The 17,355-nt window shown below is 35.9% G+C and overlaps 1 protein-coding gene across 1 annotated transcript; it reads left to right on the top strand.

Annotated features, from left to right (window-relative positions):
• Positions 1-11,621: 11,621 nt before the first annotated feature.
• On the top strand, positions 11,622-16,238 carry LOC120015050. The gene is made up of 2 exons (XM_038867246.1): positions 11,622-11,814; positions 14,865-16,238. The coding sequence occupies exon 2, from the start codon at positions 14,952-14,954 to the stop codon at positions 16,104-16,106; it is 1,155 nt and encodes a 384-aa protein (XP_038723174.1). The 5' UTR covers positions 11,622-11,814; positions 14,865-14,951; the 3' UTR covers positions 16,107-16,238.
• Positions 16,239-17,355: the final 1,117 nt, after the last annotated feature.

Genomic DNA, 17,355 nt, shown 5'->3' with positions numbered 1-17,355 from the left:
AACATATCTGCCATATAAAGGAAACAAACAATTAATCATACAAAAAGAAGTAACCGTAGCCAATCAGTTTAATCATATGGGCTTGACCCTCTTAGGTTTAAAAAACCTGGTGTTCCCCAGCAGAGTCGCCAGTTGTCGCAACCGGGGTCACGACGCGGACCGGCGTTGGAGGATGAAAAATGTTTAGAGTCGCCACCAATTGATTTAAGGTGCAATTGGACACCGTAAAAACCTGCGAACCAGAGAAAAGGGTACGGGGATCGATTGAGTGTGGGGAAGGTGTTAGGCACCCCACAACTCCCGTTTGAAAAACGGTTACCCGGATTAATCTAATGGCTATCTTATGGAAACTTGCTCTTTGCAAGATATAATTGTTTTGAGAAAAAGGTTGGTATGAAAAATACTATCAACTTATGATAGCTTTGAAAAAGGGTTTGAAATAACACTTATCAACTTATGATAGTGTTTGAAAAAAGGTTTGGAATATTACTATCAACTTATGATAGTTTTTATTTGGAGATACACTACCCACTTTTGGTAGATTTAATTTTAAACATCAATTTATGGTATAAATGATAAAATGCCCTACCAACTTTTGGTAAGTTTGATTTTAAATACCAACTTATGGTATAAATGATTATATGTACTACCAACTTTTGGTAGGTTTAATTTTCAATACCAACTTATGGTATAAATGATCATTTGGAAAAGTTTCATTTATCGATTTAATCTTTTATTGCCAACTTATGGCAAATTCATAAGTGAAATCAAATAAGGTTCATAATCCAAATAAAGGAAATCAACTTATGATTTCCTTAATTGAAATGACCTATATTCAATTTTAAACTCATATACTTATAATAAATAAATAAAAAAAATCCAAATAATTAATGTTTAAGTTATACATGTTAATGTGAATGATGTACACAACATAAGGGCCAAATATACATATGAAAAATAAAACACAAAGAATAACTCAAACAAGATCCTAAAATTACTCAAACTCTCCTTGATCCCGACCCAAATAGAGTCCAACTCGATCCAAATGGAGTCAAGTCTAGTTTAAGTCCGAACCAAACCCAACCAGTGAAACATAAGAATGGAGTAAATGGATATCCAAACATAATAGCAAACCAAGCCCATATTTAAAGACTCACATACACATATAAACATATATGATAACATCATACACATATTCATCTCCAAACCATGATTACACACATATACAAATATAAACTCACAAACTTATGTACATATATACACATATACCAATGGGCGTCACACCATATATATATATACACACAAAACATATACAAACACATATGAACACATATAGATACAATCGAGTGGATCCATCATTACCCTAGATTAGTTCCTCATGCTAGATTTACACAACCAACAATTAATCTCACAAAATTCTAGAAAGAATATGTGAGAGAATTGTTGTAAAAAAGAAAATAAAAACTCAAGAACTCACTCTCTAATTCTTCTTCTCCTTTTGCCTCTTTCTCCTCTCCTTTAATGTTGTCTTGTGTCCTTCCCTCAATGTTATCTTGTGTTTTCTTTTCTTTCCTCCTCTTTCCCCTAGCTCTCTATTTATAGGAAATTAGGAGCTATCCATCCATTGAATGGCCAACCATGACAAAATAAGTGGAGTCACCACCATTGAATAACCAATTTGCACTAAGTAAGTGGATTCACCACCATTGAATGTAAATGGAGTCACCACCATTGAATTTAAGTGGAATCATCACCATTGAATTTAAGTGGAGTTGCACATCAATTTGCACTAAAATGATGGTGATGCATAGAATGATGTCAAGAGAGATATACATATATGTGCATATATGTATAGGTGGAAATAGTAATGGGTTTGACAAATCATGTGATGGGCTTTCAAATGATAATCAAGAAATTGGTCAAAATGGTAGTGGTCACAAGCAAATTAGTTCTTCATGAAATGGGCCAACAAATGTTGAATATAGGTTGGTATAAATTGGGCTAAGATATGAGTATTTGTGGGCTTAAGGATCCAAGAAAGAGAATATTTATGGGCTTATAGGTACAACAAATGTGTTTTTTTTGCATTTTTGTGTTTTTTTCATTTTTTGTATTTTTTGGTATTTTAGCCGGACGAAAATCGGGTACTACAAAAAGGACTAGACTTAAAAAAATGTTCATAAAATTCTACATCTACAGATTCAAAAATTTCATGAGATTCCAAGTTATAAAATCTATAAGTAGAACTATGTAAAGAATAACCAATAAAAACACACTTGTAAGTCTTATTTCCTAACTTTGGTCATTTTAGGCCAGGTTTTCTTACATAAGCAATACAACCCCATACCTTAAGACGATTAAGACTTGGTTTACGATTAAACCAAATTTCGTAAGGCGTTATATTCTTCTTCTTCAATGGAATTCTATTCAAGATATAACAAACAGATAATATTGCTTCTCCCCAAAATGAAAGTGACAATCCGGAACTAAGTAACATGGCATTTACCATTTCAATTAAAGTCCCATTTTTTCTTTCGGCAATTCCATTTTGTTGTGGCGTATAAGGAGCTGTAACTTGATGGATTATGCCATGAGTTTCACAAAATTTTGTAAACTCACTTGGGTAATATTCACCACCCCGGTCGGTTCTAAGGACTTTAATCTTACGGTTAAGTTGAGTTTCAACTTCCGCCTTGAAGATTTGAAAATTTTCAAATACTTCACTTTTAGCTTTTAAAAGATAAACATATGCATATATTGAACAGTCATCTATGAAGGTTAAGAAGTATTTGTTACCTCCCCTTGATTCACTATTTTTCAAGTCACAAACATCACTATGTACAATGTCAAGTAACTCAGAAGTTCGATCTATAGATTTAAAAGACTTTCTAGTAATCTTGGCTTGTACACATATTTGACATTTAGTATGATTAAAATCATGGCAATTAGAAATTAATCCTAAATTTGACATATTCTTGATGCTACCATAATTAACATGTTCTAGCCTATTATGCCATAAAGAAATAGAATTCACAATATAAGAAGAAGAGGTACTTTCTATTAAATTCAATTTAATCATGCAATTACAAGAATATCCCTTCCCAATGAATACCCCATTCTTGGACAAGATAAACTTGTCTGATTCATACATCAGTTTGAAACCCCTCTTATTGAGCAAGTCCCCAGATACTAGATTTTTGCTCATATCAGGTACATAAAATACATTGACAAGAGTAACAATTTTTCCTGATGTGAACTTCAATTCAACAGAGCCTTTGCCAACAACTTTTGTGCGAATGCCATTTGCCATTGTGACCTCCAAAATTCTATCACTAGATTCTTCATAAGTCTTGAAAAGACTACGGTCCTTGCAAATATGGATTGTTGCCCCTGTATCCATCCACCATCCACCATCAATGCCAACTGAATTTGCTTTAGTCACTTCACTGTAGCAACTAGTGCTTCATCTTCTACCAAATTTACTTTGGCTTTTGTCTCTTTCTTGTTATGGCGACAATCACGAATATGATGGCCCGACTTGTTGCAGAAAAAACAATTTCCTTTCTTCTTGTTTTTGGCACTTTGCTTCTTGAATTTCTTATCATTCTTAGGCTTAAGTTTGGCGTTGGACTTATCTTCCTCAACCATATTTGCCTTTGAATGATGATTCTCCACTAACTCATCATTTTTCTCACGGATGCGAGAGTCTTCTTCTATGCGAAGGTGTCGAAGTAGAGATTCTAAAGTATGATTTTTCTCATCATGCTTAAGTTTCTTCTTGTAGCCATTCCAAGAAGAAGGTAATTTAGCAATAATCACCCCTACTTGAAAATCTTCTCCAAGAGTAATTTCAGCATTTTTAAGATCACTAACAATAAGTTGAAGTTCATGTACTTGTGCAAGAACTGACTTATCATTAGTCATTTTAAAATCAACATAATTCCCAATTAAAAACTTACGATTACTTGCCTCTTCAATGCGGTATTTGTTCTCTAATGCAGCCCACAATTCTTTGGCGGTCGATATGGTACGATGTGCGCTATACACTGAGTTGGAGAGAGCATTGAGTATGTGGCCTCGACATAGAAATTCATCCTCCTTCCATTTGCGTCGTTTGCTCACCATTTCTTCGGTATCTTTGTCTGATGGTTCAGCAATTTGCTCCGTATCGTCACCAATGATGTAAGCCAATTTGAGAGTGGTGAGGAAAAACAACATCTTCTCTTGCCACCTTGTAAAATTTTGGCCATCAAAACGATCAAGGCGAACAAGATCTTGATTCATAACTCTAATGGATTGAGAAACAGAACCCTCCATTTCAACAGAAAAGAAAATTTGTCTAAAAATTGTTGGAAAAGTTATATGTTAATGGAGGTAATAGAAGATGAAAAATTAGAACAACTTCAAGGCGCGTAATCGTTTTCTTTTAGACAAATTTCTCTCCCTTTGATAGGTATCACAAGTGCACCGGGTATACGAGAAAATGCCTTTAGGATACAATGAAATTTTCTAGTTTGTGGTTGATCTTTGAAGATGCACTATCCAAAGCAACCCAAGAACACTCTTTATGGTAACTCTTGATGATGTATCTTTTTCTCATATCTAGAATGGTTGTGGTAATGCTATTATATAGATATTCAACCATTGCCTAAGCACCTTTTCAATTTGAATAAAAAAAAAACTGTTTAAGACAAATAACTTCCAAGTAGTTTTGTATTCATTGGTTGTGTCTCTTCAATGCAAAAAACTACTTTAAACTTCCACGTGAAAAACATTAAATTATTTGAAAATATCCAACAATTGGAATAGACTATTTTGATACTTATGCTCCAGTAGCTCAAATTGCTACAATTCGAGTACTAATCTCTCTTGCATCAATTCATCAACTAGTTGTCCATCAAATGGACGTAAAAACAGCTTTCTTAAATGGTGATTTAGAGGAGGAGATTTATATGGAACAACCAGAGGGATTTGTTCTTCCAAACCATGGAAAGAAAGTATGTAAACTTGTTAAATCTCTTTATGGTCTGAAGCAAGCACCAATGCAATGGCATGAGAAATTTGACAATGTAATTTTATCTTATGGTTTTAACATTATTGATGCTGATAAATGTGTGTATTATAAATGTGATAATAATGTTGTGATTATATGTCTTTACGTAGATGATATGCTTATTTGTGGTACCAACCTTGCTTGTGTAGAAGAGACTAAATCTTTTTTGTCATCTAACTTTGATATGAAAGATCTTGGAGAGGCTAAAGTGATCTTAGGAATTAAAATCCTAAGAAAAGATAATGGATTGGTACTTTCACAGTATCATTACATTGAAAAATTACTTAAGCGGTTCAGTCATTATGACTGTCAACCAGCCTCCACCCCTATGGATCCAAATATCAAGTTAATGAAAAATAATGGACGTTGTAAATCTCAATTGGAATATGCTAGTGTAGTAGGGAGTCTTATGTATGCAATGAATTGCACAAGACCCGATATAGCATATGCTGTAGGCATGCTTTGTAGATTTACAAGTAACCCAGGTGAAGAACATTGGAAAGCTATTTCTAGAGTTCTTTGTTATCTGAAGAAAACTATGGATTATGGATTACATTATCAAGGCTATCCCGCTGTATTAGAAGCATATAGCGATGCAAGTTGGAATAATATGGAATCTAAATCTAAATCCACAACTGGCTGGATATTCACAATGGGAGGTGCTGCCGTGTCTTGGAGTTCCAAGAAGCAGACTTGTGTTTCTGATTCAACTATGTTGGCAGAATTCATTGCATTAGCTGATGCATCTAAAGAAGCTGAATGGCTTAAAAATTTACTTGAAGATGTACCACTCTGGAAAAAGACTACTCCAGCAGTGATGATTAGTTGTGATAATCAGTCAACAATATATAAAGTCTCAAATAAGAGTTATAACGGAAAGTCAAGGCATATATGTCTTAGACATCAAAGTTTGAGACAATTGCTCAAGAAGGGAGTAATTACTGTTGCTTATATACAGTCAAAAGCAAATTTAGCTGATCCTTTGACAAAAAGTCTATCAAGAGAGATGATCTTAAAGACATCTAAAGGAATGGGGTTGCGGTCTATATGAAATTCAATCATGTTTAGTGGAAACCCAACTTCAGACTTGAAATTATAGTCTAAGTTCAATGGGTACAAACAAACTAAAAGATTGGTTTAGCATGACACTATTATTTGGCTTGCCTCATATCCTAAATTTGATTTAGTGTCGATATCTGCATGTTAGAGGATGGATTAAAATCCTTAATTAATTCTTTAAGGGTGATTCGCAGATTCACCTAAGAGAATTTACCTATGAGAGTGTGGAAGTGAGGCCGCTTCCTATGAATAAATTGACCATATTCTAGAGCACTCTCGAAATTAGGATATAGCACAAGGCGACAAGCGTGCAAAGTAAAAGAACACTGTTAAATTCAGAACTGAGTATGTATGACAATTTCGGCTTATCTACAAGGGTCCTTGGTTCAAGATTCGTACACCATAGCACCTTGATAAAGCTTTGATTTGTTTATGCTAAGTGAAAGTTCAAGTCTAAAAGACACTTATCACCTATGTACTTACTCTGTTGATGATGTATACTATTGTATTTCAATTTTTTTTTAAAATAATATATACATATATTTTGAAAATAGGGGAGGATTGTTGGATATTTTCAAATAATTTAATGTTTTTCACATGGAAGTTTAAAGTAGTTTTTTGCATTGAAGAGACACAACCAATGAATACAAAACTACTTGGAAGTTATTTGTCTTAAACAGTTTTTTTTTATTGAAATTGAAAAGGTGCTTAGGCAATGGTTGAATATCTATATAATAGCATTACCACAACCATTCTAGATATGAGAAAAATATACATCATCAAGAGTTACCATAAAGAGTGTTCTTGGGTTGCTTTGGATAGTGCATCTTCAAAGATCAACCACAAACTAGAAAACTTCATTGTATCCTAAATGCATTTTCTCGTATACCCGGTGCACTTGTGATACCTATCAAAGGGAGAGAAATTTGTCTAAAAGAAAGCGATTACGCGCCTTGAAGTTGTTCTAATTTTTCATCTTCTATTACCTCCATTAACATATAACTTTTCCAACAAGTACTGATGCCTCATGTTTTGCACGTTGGTGGACACATCCTTCCATGTCCACAGCCAAGGGTACTCAATTGGGTCCCGAAGATGGTGCACCTATTTCACATTGTGTGCAAAATAGCGGAGTGCTAGTGGTAGCGGATCACTGTAGATACGCTATACAATGTTTTATATTATAATATTGGCTTTACTTTTATTTTATCTTTTGGTTTTATCATTTTATACTTCACTAGAGTTTTATCGGCTGCAACTAGTTTTATTTTTTAGTTTTATCCGCTCCAACTAATTGTTTTTAGTTTTATTTGACTTAAATTTATTCGAGTATAAACACCTTTTTTTATATATATTTATACTTCCTATTTAACATAAACCTTAAAACAAAAAATTTATTGTATTTTCACATATTATAAACACACAAATAAATAACAATTTTTTATTAGATTAATTTAAAACTACTTAAAAATTGCACTTCTCTAATAAGATAATTAAAATACAATGCACAAAGTACAAACTATGATTGACTATAAATAATTAGATATCAAAAGTGATTGGAGAAATGAATATTTTAAGTTATAGAAGATGGTATAAAGGACGGTTGTGGAGTGCTGTTGAATTGTGTTCGCCACTGATACCTAAGAGAACATATCTAGCTGAAACAACGGATAGCTTGGAATGCTTAAGAGGAGGGATGAGGACAAAACAAGTGCAACCAAAAGTATGAAGACATTAGTATAGCCAAGAGGAGAAGTTAAAAGACGCTCTTGAGGACATATGCCACCCAGGAGAATTGAAGAAGGAGACAAATTGATGAGTTTGACTGAGGTGAGAACAACTCGATAGGAATGAGGGACAACTACAAAAAGAAGAAGTGCCCGAGTAGTCTCTAGGATGTAACGATGCTTCCTCTCAGCGACACCATCTTGCTCATGTGTATAAGGACATGAGTGCTGAAAGATGGTGTCGTGAGAGGAGAGTAACGTCCTCATACCAGATGATAAGTACTCTAGAGCACAATAAGAGCAGAACATCTTAATGCGATGACCGAATTATAAATGAAGCATTGTAGACCTGGTTTGTCATGAATGTGAGTAAGAGACTTAGGATAGTACCCTGGGGCGGACCCATGGCTATCATTGTGGGGTCAGTTGACCCCACTGAATTTTTTTACACACACATCTATATATATATATGACAAATATGATTTTCCCCCACAAGTATTTTCATTTTGACCCCACTAATATTTATGTATCTTAAAATTTTATTAGATCATAACCGTAAGTCCATAAGAAATACAAAAGGACCCAATAAATGGGCTTGGTCTAGTCTTGTAAATTATTAGTATTGTATTTTAAAGGCATATAACTTATCCTTTGATAGAGTTCCTAGTATTGTATTTTAAAGGCCCATAACCTATCATTTGATAGAGTCATAATAGACTTCCTTATAAAAACACCCGATAATTCACTTTCAAGATATAAAAATTATCAACAATATTTGTTGATCAATTTGCAAGTATTACTTACGTATGTCCTATAATATATTGAGTTTTAGTATTGTTTTCCATACTTTTGAAGACATAATTAATAAATAACTCAATAAATTTCCAAGAACGCTGCCCTCAGACTATCGCAAATAATTTTTCGCTTTTTCTATAAACTCAACCTCATATGCTCAAGAGGTTAGGTCCGCCTCTGATAGTACCTAATACTGCTTCCTTATTCTTTTTCTTGTTAATCTCTCAGGTTTGTTTATTTTCTCCTTTGTAATTGCTTAGTGTTCTCCTCAACGTATTACGATGTTGACAATTTTGTCTTATTAAAACTTTATGGTGTTTGGCATGGTAATTCTTAATGTCTTTGGATTATGTTGATGTTATTTGAGCGTTAGACACCGGATGGGATGTTTTCATATTTGGATGCTCGGAGGCTTATTATGTATTGTTTATGCAGGTAGCATGGATTGTATGCTATTATGCTTTTGAGGAAAAAAATTTGAGCCATTTTTGGCAATTATTCATGTTAGGGATTGGTTCAACCGGTTGGTGTCATTGCTATGCAATGTTGCGCCACATCCATCGTATGATCCCGAGTATTTTTGTCGTTTCTTCACGTTCCCTTTCGTTATAGAAATCAGGGTATGACACAAGGAGTCTAAGATTAACATGCACATGTATTCATATGAATTGTTCACCATGCTTCCTAATGAGTATATTACTTATATGGATATTATTACACTAAATCAAATTCTCAATTCTCTTGAACTTGAACTTCCAAAACGGACGGAACTTGTGCATTAGAGGATCATCGTTGGGAAAGTCACCGAACTCCTTGCAGGTTGCAAATAGAACGGTGCGAAACTCAAAAGAGATTGATAAGGGTAAACGATGGAGATGCTAGTTTTGTTGGCCTTGGACGGTTTCAGTGGATACATTAATGCCCATTTGAATGAAGGACTTCCATAGTACTATTTCATAATATCCACTTAATTTGTCTTTGGTGCAAAGTTCTATGGATTGGAGGTGACCGACACAAAAATGTGCGTGTGCGTACCTACCCTAAGTATAGGGTCATCGGTAAGTAATAAATTCCGGGAGTTCGGAGTCAAATTCATAAGGAAGTAAAATGCAATTTTGGTAGATGAATACAAACAACTGACTAAAGAGTTAAACGCAAAGAACAATAAATAAAATGCATAAAAAGTAAAAGGAGGCCAAATGACTCGATAATCATGTGAACATGTATTCAAATTAAAAAATAATTTTAGAAAACAATTAATTAAAAGCTCTATGATAACACATATGTATGCACATTTATATTTGCATCCCTTATTCCTATACCTTGCACTAGTTTCCTTTGTGAAATTGGTTGTTTTGATGTGATTGAGAGCTAAAGAGGCAAAAATATGATGAAATAAGAAAAGATGAATATGTTCACAATTTCGAAGCCAAGTCAGGTTCCTAAATAGATTCATCAACTTCACAAAATAAACTGGACGCACTCAGGAAGAACTGAACAACGAGTGATATATCGTTGAAAAGACTAAAAGTCTAGTTTTCATAGAATTTTTCGATTCGTGATTTGGAGTTTGCTAGAGGAAGTTGCATCAGTTTTAGCATCAGTAGCTCAGTGCAGAAATTATTTGCGAATTTAGAAGATTTGATACCTCAAGTTACTATTCTTGGTACTCAAGACACGGAAGAAATCTTGGGAGATTACGGGGCACTTGAATCTTGTGTTAGAAGTCAATAACAACTCTCTCAATCAGTTTAAGTTCAGTTTCAGAAGTGCATTGGAAGTCAAGTTTTATATCAATAACACTTCCTTGTGGTAATTGAACTTAATTCCTATATTTTCACTATATTACTTGTTGATGAAATCTGAGATATGTTTCTTTGAGTGCACGCTTAGATGCATGTGTTAAGATTCTATTGCTAGGATGATATGATTGATCACCCTTATCTTCATAAAGTCTCAAGTAGCCAATGAATAAGATAACTCATATTCATGTGAATTGATTTCTAGGTGATGTAAGATGTATGACAAGTCTTATGAATTTAGGGATGTTTGTCTTCTTTGTGCTTAATGATTCTTGAGTGTTGAATCTATGAACATGCCATTCTAGATTGCATCTTAAGAACTAAGCCATGCACTTGATATACTAATTAAGAGAGAGCAATAAGATAAAATCAACATGCCATTATTTTATCTTAAACATCGTCATTCGTGAATTAAGAAATACAGATGAAGGTTTCAGTAGTACATGATTGTTGGTGGTGGATAACTTTCTCATGACTCTTTCTCTTATAAGAATCAAAATCATTTTCTACTTCTTTCCAACTATTCTGAGTTAGCTGTATAGCTCGAGTCACAATTAGATTTGATTTGTAATTATATTTCAATTCTCTGCGGGAGATACCCTTGCTTCTCACTATACTCAACAACCTTTCTCTTGAGTTGCAAGGATTCAATTGAGTTATTTTTCAGTGCCATACTGGTGTTCAAAAATAGCTGAACACTCTAGCCTTTAATCATTCCCGGTGGATGTTCAATTTCTCATACTCAAGGTATAATTACAAACACATACAACCATACACAATGCATTGTGCGATACTATTAACTATGCATATGCAAAAGAAATTGGACATGAAGACTTTGATTCCTACATGGAGGCTGTAGTAACCGATTTTCGTCCGGCCAAAAAATACAAAAATATAAAAAATATAAAAACATGTAAAAACAAAAAAACAAAACAAAACCAAAAAAAACAAAAAAGTATAAGGTGGCGTGAGAGACAAAAGAGAGTGGACTGAAAGACAAAAGAAACAAAAAGAAACAAAAAAAAGGGGAAAGGGAGGTGGCGTGAGAGACAAAAGAGAGTGGAGAAAAAAGAGAAAAAAAGAAGAAAAAAAAAACAAAAAAGAAAGAAGAGAAGTGGCAGAATTTAAGGAAGAAAAAGAATAAAAAGAGGGTTTGGAGGCTGTGATGGGGGGAAGCCGAAGAGAAGAAAATACAGAGAGAAAGAAAGGGGGCAGCCGCACAGAGAAAAAGAAAAGCAAAGAGAGGAGGAGGAGAAACCAAAGAGAGAAGAAGAAAAACTGAGAGAAAAGGGGGTGATTCGCTGCACATCAAGAGAAGAGGAAAGAGTAGAACTAGAAGACGATTTTGTTCCTTTAAGCTCTATTTCTCTGCAAGGGTAATGACCTACACACATCTCTGTATCTCTTGTTTCTCCATTGGGTTCATATTCTGTATTTCATTGGTTTGGTTTCTCTTGGTTCTTTTGATCTATCTGATTCCTTAGGCTTCTTTATTTTTTTGGATTTCGAATGTTTGTTCTATATGTCCATGTTGCTATTTCAATTCTTGTTTACACTGTTTTTGTTCATATTTTGTGTCCTGTTTATTGTTTGTATGATTGTATCGATTCTTTAGATTTGTCTATAACAGTCCCTATTCATACCAACCTGTTCATATTGACTTGTTTGTGTATATGCATATATGGTGTGCGTGTGTATATATTATATACAGTATATGTGTTCGTATATATTGTACACGGTTTGCAAGTTTGTGTGTGCTTGTAGTGTATATACAGTATTTATGTGCGCAAGGTTTAGGGTTTGTATGCATGTTTATATGTATTGAGGGCCCGAATATATATGTCTATAGGTGTGTGTATGTATATGTACAGTGCGTGTATATATATATGGGATGTGTATATATATGGTATATACAGTGTTGTGTATATATATATTGTGAGCATGTATATGTGTATTATATGGTGAGTGTGTGCATGCGTGCATACAGCGTGTGTATATATATATAGATTGTGTATGTGTGTGTATATATATATAGATTGTATATGTGTTCGTATATGTATATATTCTAGTTTGTATATTTGTATATATGTGTTTATGTATGCATATTTATAATGTATATGGACTTAATTTGATTTGAGTTTTTATGACGTTGGATCCCATTTGACCATTCTTGTGTTTGTGTTTGTGTTTGTTGGGCTTGGATCGGGTTTGTGACCGCTTGGGCCGGAGGACAACTTAGAGGATTTGGGCCGGATTTGAGCAATGGGTCCCGTGGCAACATCCCAATTGTTGTATAATATTTTATATTTGTCTTGTGTACATAATTGTAAAGAGTAATCCTTGTAATAGGATAAAAATAGTGGATGTAAAATAGAAATACATACATAAATATGTTAGGGTGCTAGAAGCATATAGACATTAGGAGATGATTTTGTGAATGATGATTGCATTAGAATGCATGCTTAGGATTTTGATTTTTCACACCATGCCATGATGCTTAGACGTATGCTAGGATTATTTGAATGTCATGAAAATAAATGCAACGCGTTAGTCATTGGATTAATCCAAGCCGTCTCACATTAATAAAACACATCAAGATTAAATTACGGAATCCTTATGTTTTGATTAAATACCAAAGAGCCTTCAAGATATTGGGGTTCCATTGGCATTCATTGAAAACATTTGGATTTCGTGGATCCGGAAAGCAAATGTGTTTTTAGGGATTAGGAGAATTTATTTACGGACTCAACGACGGGTTTAAAGATATTTGACCCATTCAATGAGCCATAAATGGATTCTTTCTTTTCTCATAAAGAACATAATTGTGAGCAAGACTTAAATTAAGTATTTCTTGATTGTGGGCCCTTTTGGTACATCAACCAAGTCCTCAAAAAATCCTTCTTCAAAAATATCCAAACCCACTCCAAGTGGTGCTTTATCCAATCTTTGGCCAAGCCGGGAATGGCCCCAATGATCCCGAGCACACCTTTTTTTCAAATCATCCAAATCCACTCCAAGTGGAACTTTTATTCATCTTTGGCCAAGCCGGGAATGGCCCCAATGATCCCGTGCAACCCTTTTTTTTTTTTAAATATCCAAACCTACTCCAAGTGGTGTTTTCTCCAATCCTTGGCCAAGCCGGGAATGGCCCCAATGATCCCGTGCACCTTGTTGTCCAAACCACTCCAAGTGGGTTTTTTTTCATTACCTTCCAATAAGACCCATCAAAATGGGATTTTCAAAAACAAATCAGAGCCAAATAGGAAAAACATTTAAAGGTAACCGATTTCGGGAGTTGTGGGGTACCTAACACCTTCCCCATACTCAATAGACCCCATTGCCCATTTCTCTCGTAGACCAGAACGGATGTCCAATTGCATCCTAAAAATCAATTGGTGGCGACTTCATTGATTTTTCAAGCCGGTTGCTTCAGCTGGCGACTTCACTGGGGAATATCTGGTTGTTGTACCAAAGGGGTCGGGCCTTGTTGTCTTGTTGTTTTCCTATTTGGTTGATTTTTTTTACATTTTTGTTTCAACATTTTTGAAGAATCTAATGTGTTTGTTCATGATGTAGATAAAATGACAAGTTTTTGGTTTCATGAAATTTGAGTGTTTGTTGAGGATATGGTATGATTCCCCCGCACACACATCACTATTCAAATGCACACAAATGGCCCATAAAAACCGGGTCCTATTAGTGATTAGTGAGGGTTGATCTTTGCTTTTGATGGATTTTGTCCTCACGTAAGCAAGGAAAGACATCCTCCTGGATTGACGTCCCTTCAAGATATTGGGGGATGGGTTCCACTTCCAGATATGGGGTGTGAACTAACCTGATCCAGTGGCCTCTCGCGTAGCCGCGTTATAGTTAGATATGCCACCCATATGCACATTACATAACCCTAGATCCGGTTCGAGACCTTCAGAAATTGGTAGGAACCTGATTTTGTTAGGAACAATGGGGGATTCTCCTATCCTTAACTCTATTTATTTTCTGTACATTTAAATACCATGTACCTTTATTCCTCATTTACATGTTTATATGTACTTGATACATACCTGTATGTGTATATCCATCAAAACACACTTGTACATCTTTTATACATTTGCAATGTATACGTCAGCCTAGGTTATGATACTTGTACACTTGCTAATTATTCATACATGTCCATATATATTTGTACGTCTGTTAATCATCCATACATGTTCATATATACTTGTACATCTGCTGATCATCCATACCTGTTCATATATACTTGTACACTTGTTTATTATCCATACTTGACCACATATACTTGCACACTCATTAATCACCTATACATGTCCATATATACTTTCATACGCATTAATGAACACATAAATCCACCATCATGCATAAGCATAAATAATGAAACTGATCAATTAATAAAATTTCTTTCATCATTACGTGGCACGTAAAAAAGAAAAAGCATCAGTTCATTCATATCACCGTCATCCTTATCGCACCAGATTACAGTTTCGAATTGCTAGGACAATGGAGAACGAACAGCAGAAAGAACTGATCCAGAAGCAGAGCCAGGAAATTACGGATCTGAAAGAACAAATGGCTATGTTGATTACTCAGATGTCACAGCTTATGAAAGGAAAAGCAGTTGCAGAAAGTTCAGCACAGAAAGGAGAGCCCATGCTTCAGCTTTATGACAACGCGGTAATGAACTTCTCAGGAAGTGCGTCGGTAGTTGGGCCAGCCCGGGATGGTGGATTTCCATTACTGGATTGCCAGCAGAAAACATATGTCATGCCTGTAGAGGCTAAAGGGGAGCAAGGAAGAGGTCTTACTGTGGAGCAATACAAAAAGATGGAAAAATGGATGAATTCAATGGAAGGATTTGGGCCTGTTGGTGCTTTAAGCCCACATAAGCTATGTTTGGTGAAAGATCTGATCATTCCTCCTGATTTCAAGCTTCCTGCTTTTACTCCCTTCGATGGTACTGGAATTCCTCTAGATCATCTGACCATGTATTGTCGGAGGATGCAGCCATATGTTCATGATGAGAAGATATTGATTCACTTTTTCCAGGAAAGTTTGACGGGGAGTGCAACTCGGTGGTTTACAAGCTTAGATCCGTCTTCTGTTGAGACCTGGGAGGATCTGGCTAACTTATTCCTTAAGAAGTATGAGCATAACATGGAGAAGGTCCCTACCATCTATGATCTTCAGTGTACTGTCATGAAGGAAGGAGAAAGTTTTCGGGATTGGGCCCATAGATGGAGAGACTTAGCATCCCAGATGCACCCTCCATTGGCGGAACAAGATCTGGTTAATGCATTCATTGACGCACTTCGAGAGCCTTATACTTCAAAAATTACTGGAGGGGGGCATGCAGGTTTAGGAGAAATGATCCGAGCAGGGGAACGTATTGAGAGATGCATGCAAAGAGGAAATATTAGCATTAGCGTCCCGATGCTTGAGAAGCCAGAGTATCAGAAGGGAGGGAAGAGGAAGAAGAAGGAAAACGAGGTGCATACCGTTAATTATAGCAGCAATCCCACTTATGGGTCTCCCACTTCTGATTACAGGCCGCGAAGCAATGCTCCCAGGCTGTCTAGTTCATATAACCACCACCTAAACTCAAATTCCTACCCGCCACCTCAGCATTCTTATCGACCACCTCAACAGACTTACTAACCACCTCAGCAAGCTTATCGACCACCTCAGCAAAATTACCAGCCACCTCAGCAAGCTTACCAACCACCCCGCCAAAGTTACCAAAACTTTGAAAATAACCCTAGACCCCGAAGGCAGATAGAGCAGTTCGCTCCGATACCCATGACTTATGCCCAGTGTTATGACAAGTTATTGTCTAATTCAGCTATTGCACCTATCCCGGGAGGAGGACCCCAGAATCCACCTTATCCTCATTGGTACAACCCTGAGGTGACGTGTGCCTATCACGGGGATTCACCTGGACATTCAATTGAAAATTGTCTGACCTTCAAGAGAATTGTGCAAAATATGGTCAATTCTGGATGGTTGAATTTTGATGGGATCAGGAAGCCCGATGCGACCACTAACCCTTTGCCGGATCATGGCAATGGAGGTACCAATGCTGTTGAGGGTTCAGGTGAGTTTAGGAGGAAAATTGCAGAGGTAACTATGTCTTTGAGTTTGGTGTTGGGTGCTTTGGAAAATGAAGGACTTATTAAAAGAGAGGAGTTGGACTTGACGTTGAGATACGATGGTTATGATGAGTTGAAGACTTGTGAATTTCACAAAGGAGTTGAGGGACATTCTCTGGAGAATTGTTTTCAATTTCAAGCAAAGGTGCAGGATTTGATTGATAGCAAGAAAGTAGTATTTGGTGTGAAGTCAGGGTGCCTGAATGCAGTCAATGTTATTGGGGATGAATTCTATAAAGGACCAAGGCCTGGTGGGAGGACGAAGCCAATTGTTTTGCAGTACTTTTTAGAAGATCAACCGTTTGTCAAAAGTCCACATCCTTCAAAGCCTTCTTACGTGAATGATAAGGCTGTTCCGTGGGTATATGAGAAAAATGATCTTGAGGTTGCCGTGGATAACATCTCAGGGGTGAGTAGGATAACCCGAACTGGACGGGTTTATTCTCGCGAGGAGTCAGGTGACCCAATGTCAGGAGCGGAAGCTGAAAGGAAAAGGAAGGGAAAGGACGTTGTAGGAGCGGAAGAGAATTTGAAAGATTTGAAGAGAGATCATATTGTATGTGAGGAAATTAAGAAAGCAGTGACTGATGTAGAAATTCAGGAGTTTCTGAAGATTATCCGTCAAAGCGAGTATATGATTGTAGACCAGTTGAAAAAGACCCCGGCAAAGATTTCCATCTTAGAATTAATCATGAGTTCGGAGCCACACCGTAAAGTGCTGTTGAGAATGTTGAATCAGGCCTATGTGTCAGAAAAGA

Source organism: Tripterygium wilfordii, chromosome 14 (genome assembly GCF_013401445.1).
Source record: "Tripterygium wilfordii isolate XIE 37 chromosome 14, ASM1340144v1, whole genome shotgun sequence".
NCBI lineage: Eukaryota > Viridiplantae > Streptophyta > Magnoliopsida > Celastrales > Celastraceae > Tripterygium > Tripterygium wilfordii.
This window is presented reverse-complemented; position numbering and strand designations above follow the sequence as displayed.

Coding starts and splice junctions, on each gene's coding strand:
- LOC120015050 (XM_038867246.1), top strand. CDS start 14,952: ATGGAGAACGAACAGCAGAAAGAACTGATCCAGAAGCAGAGCCAGGAA.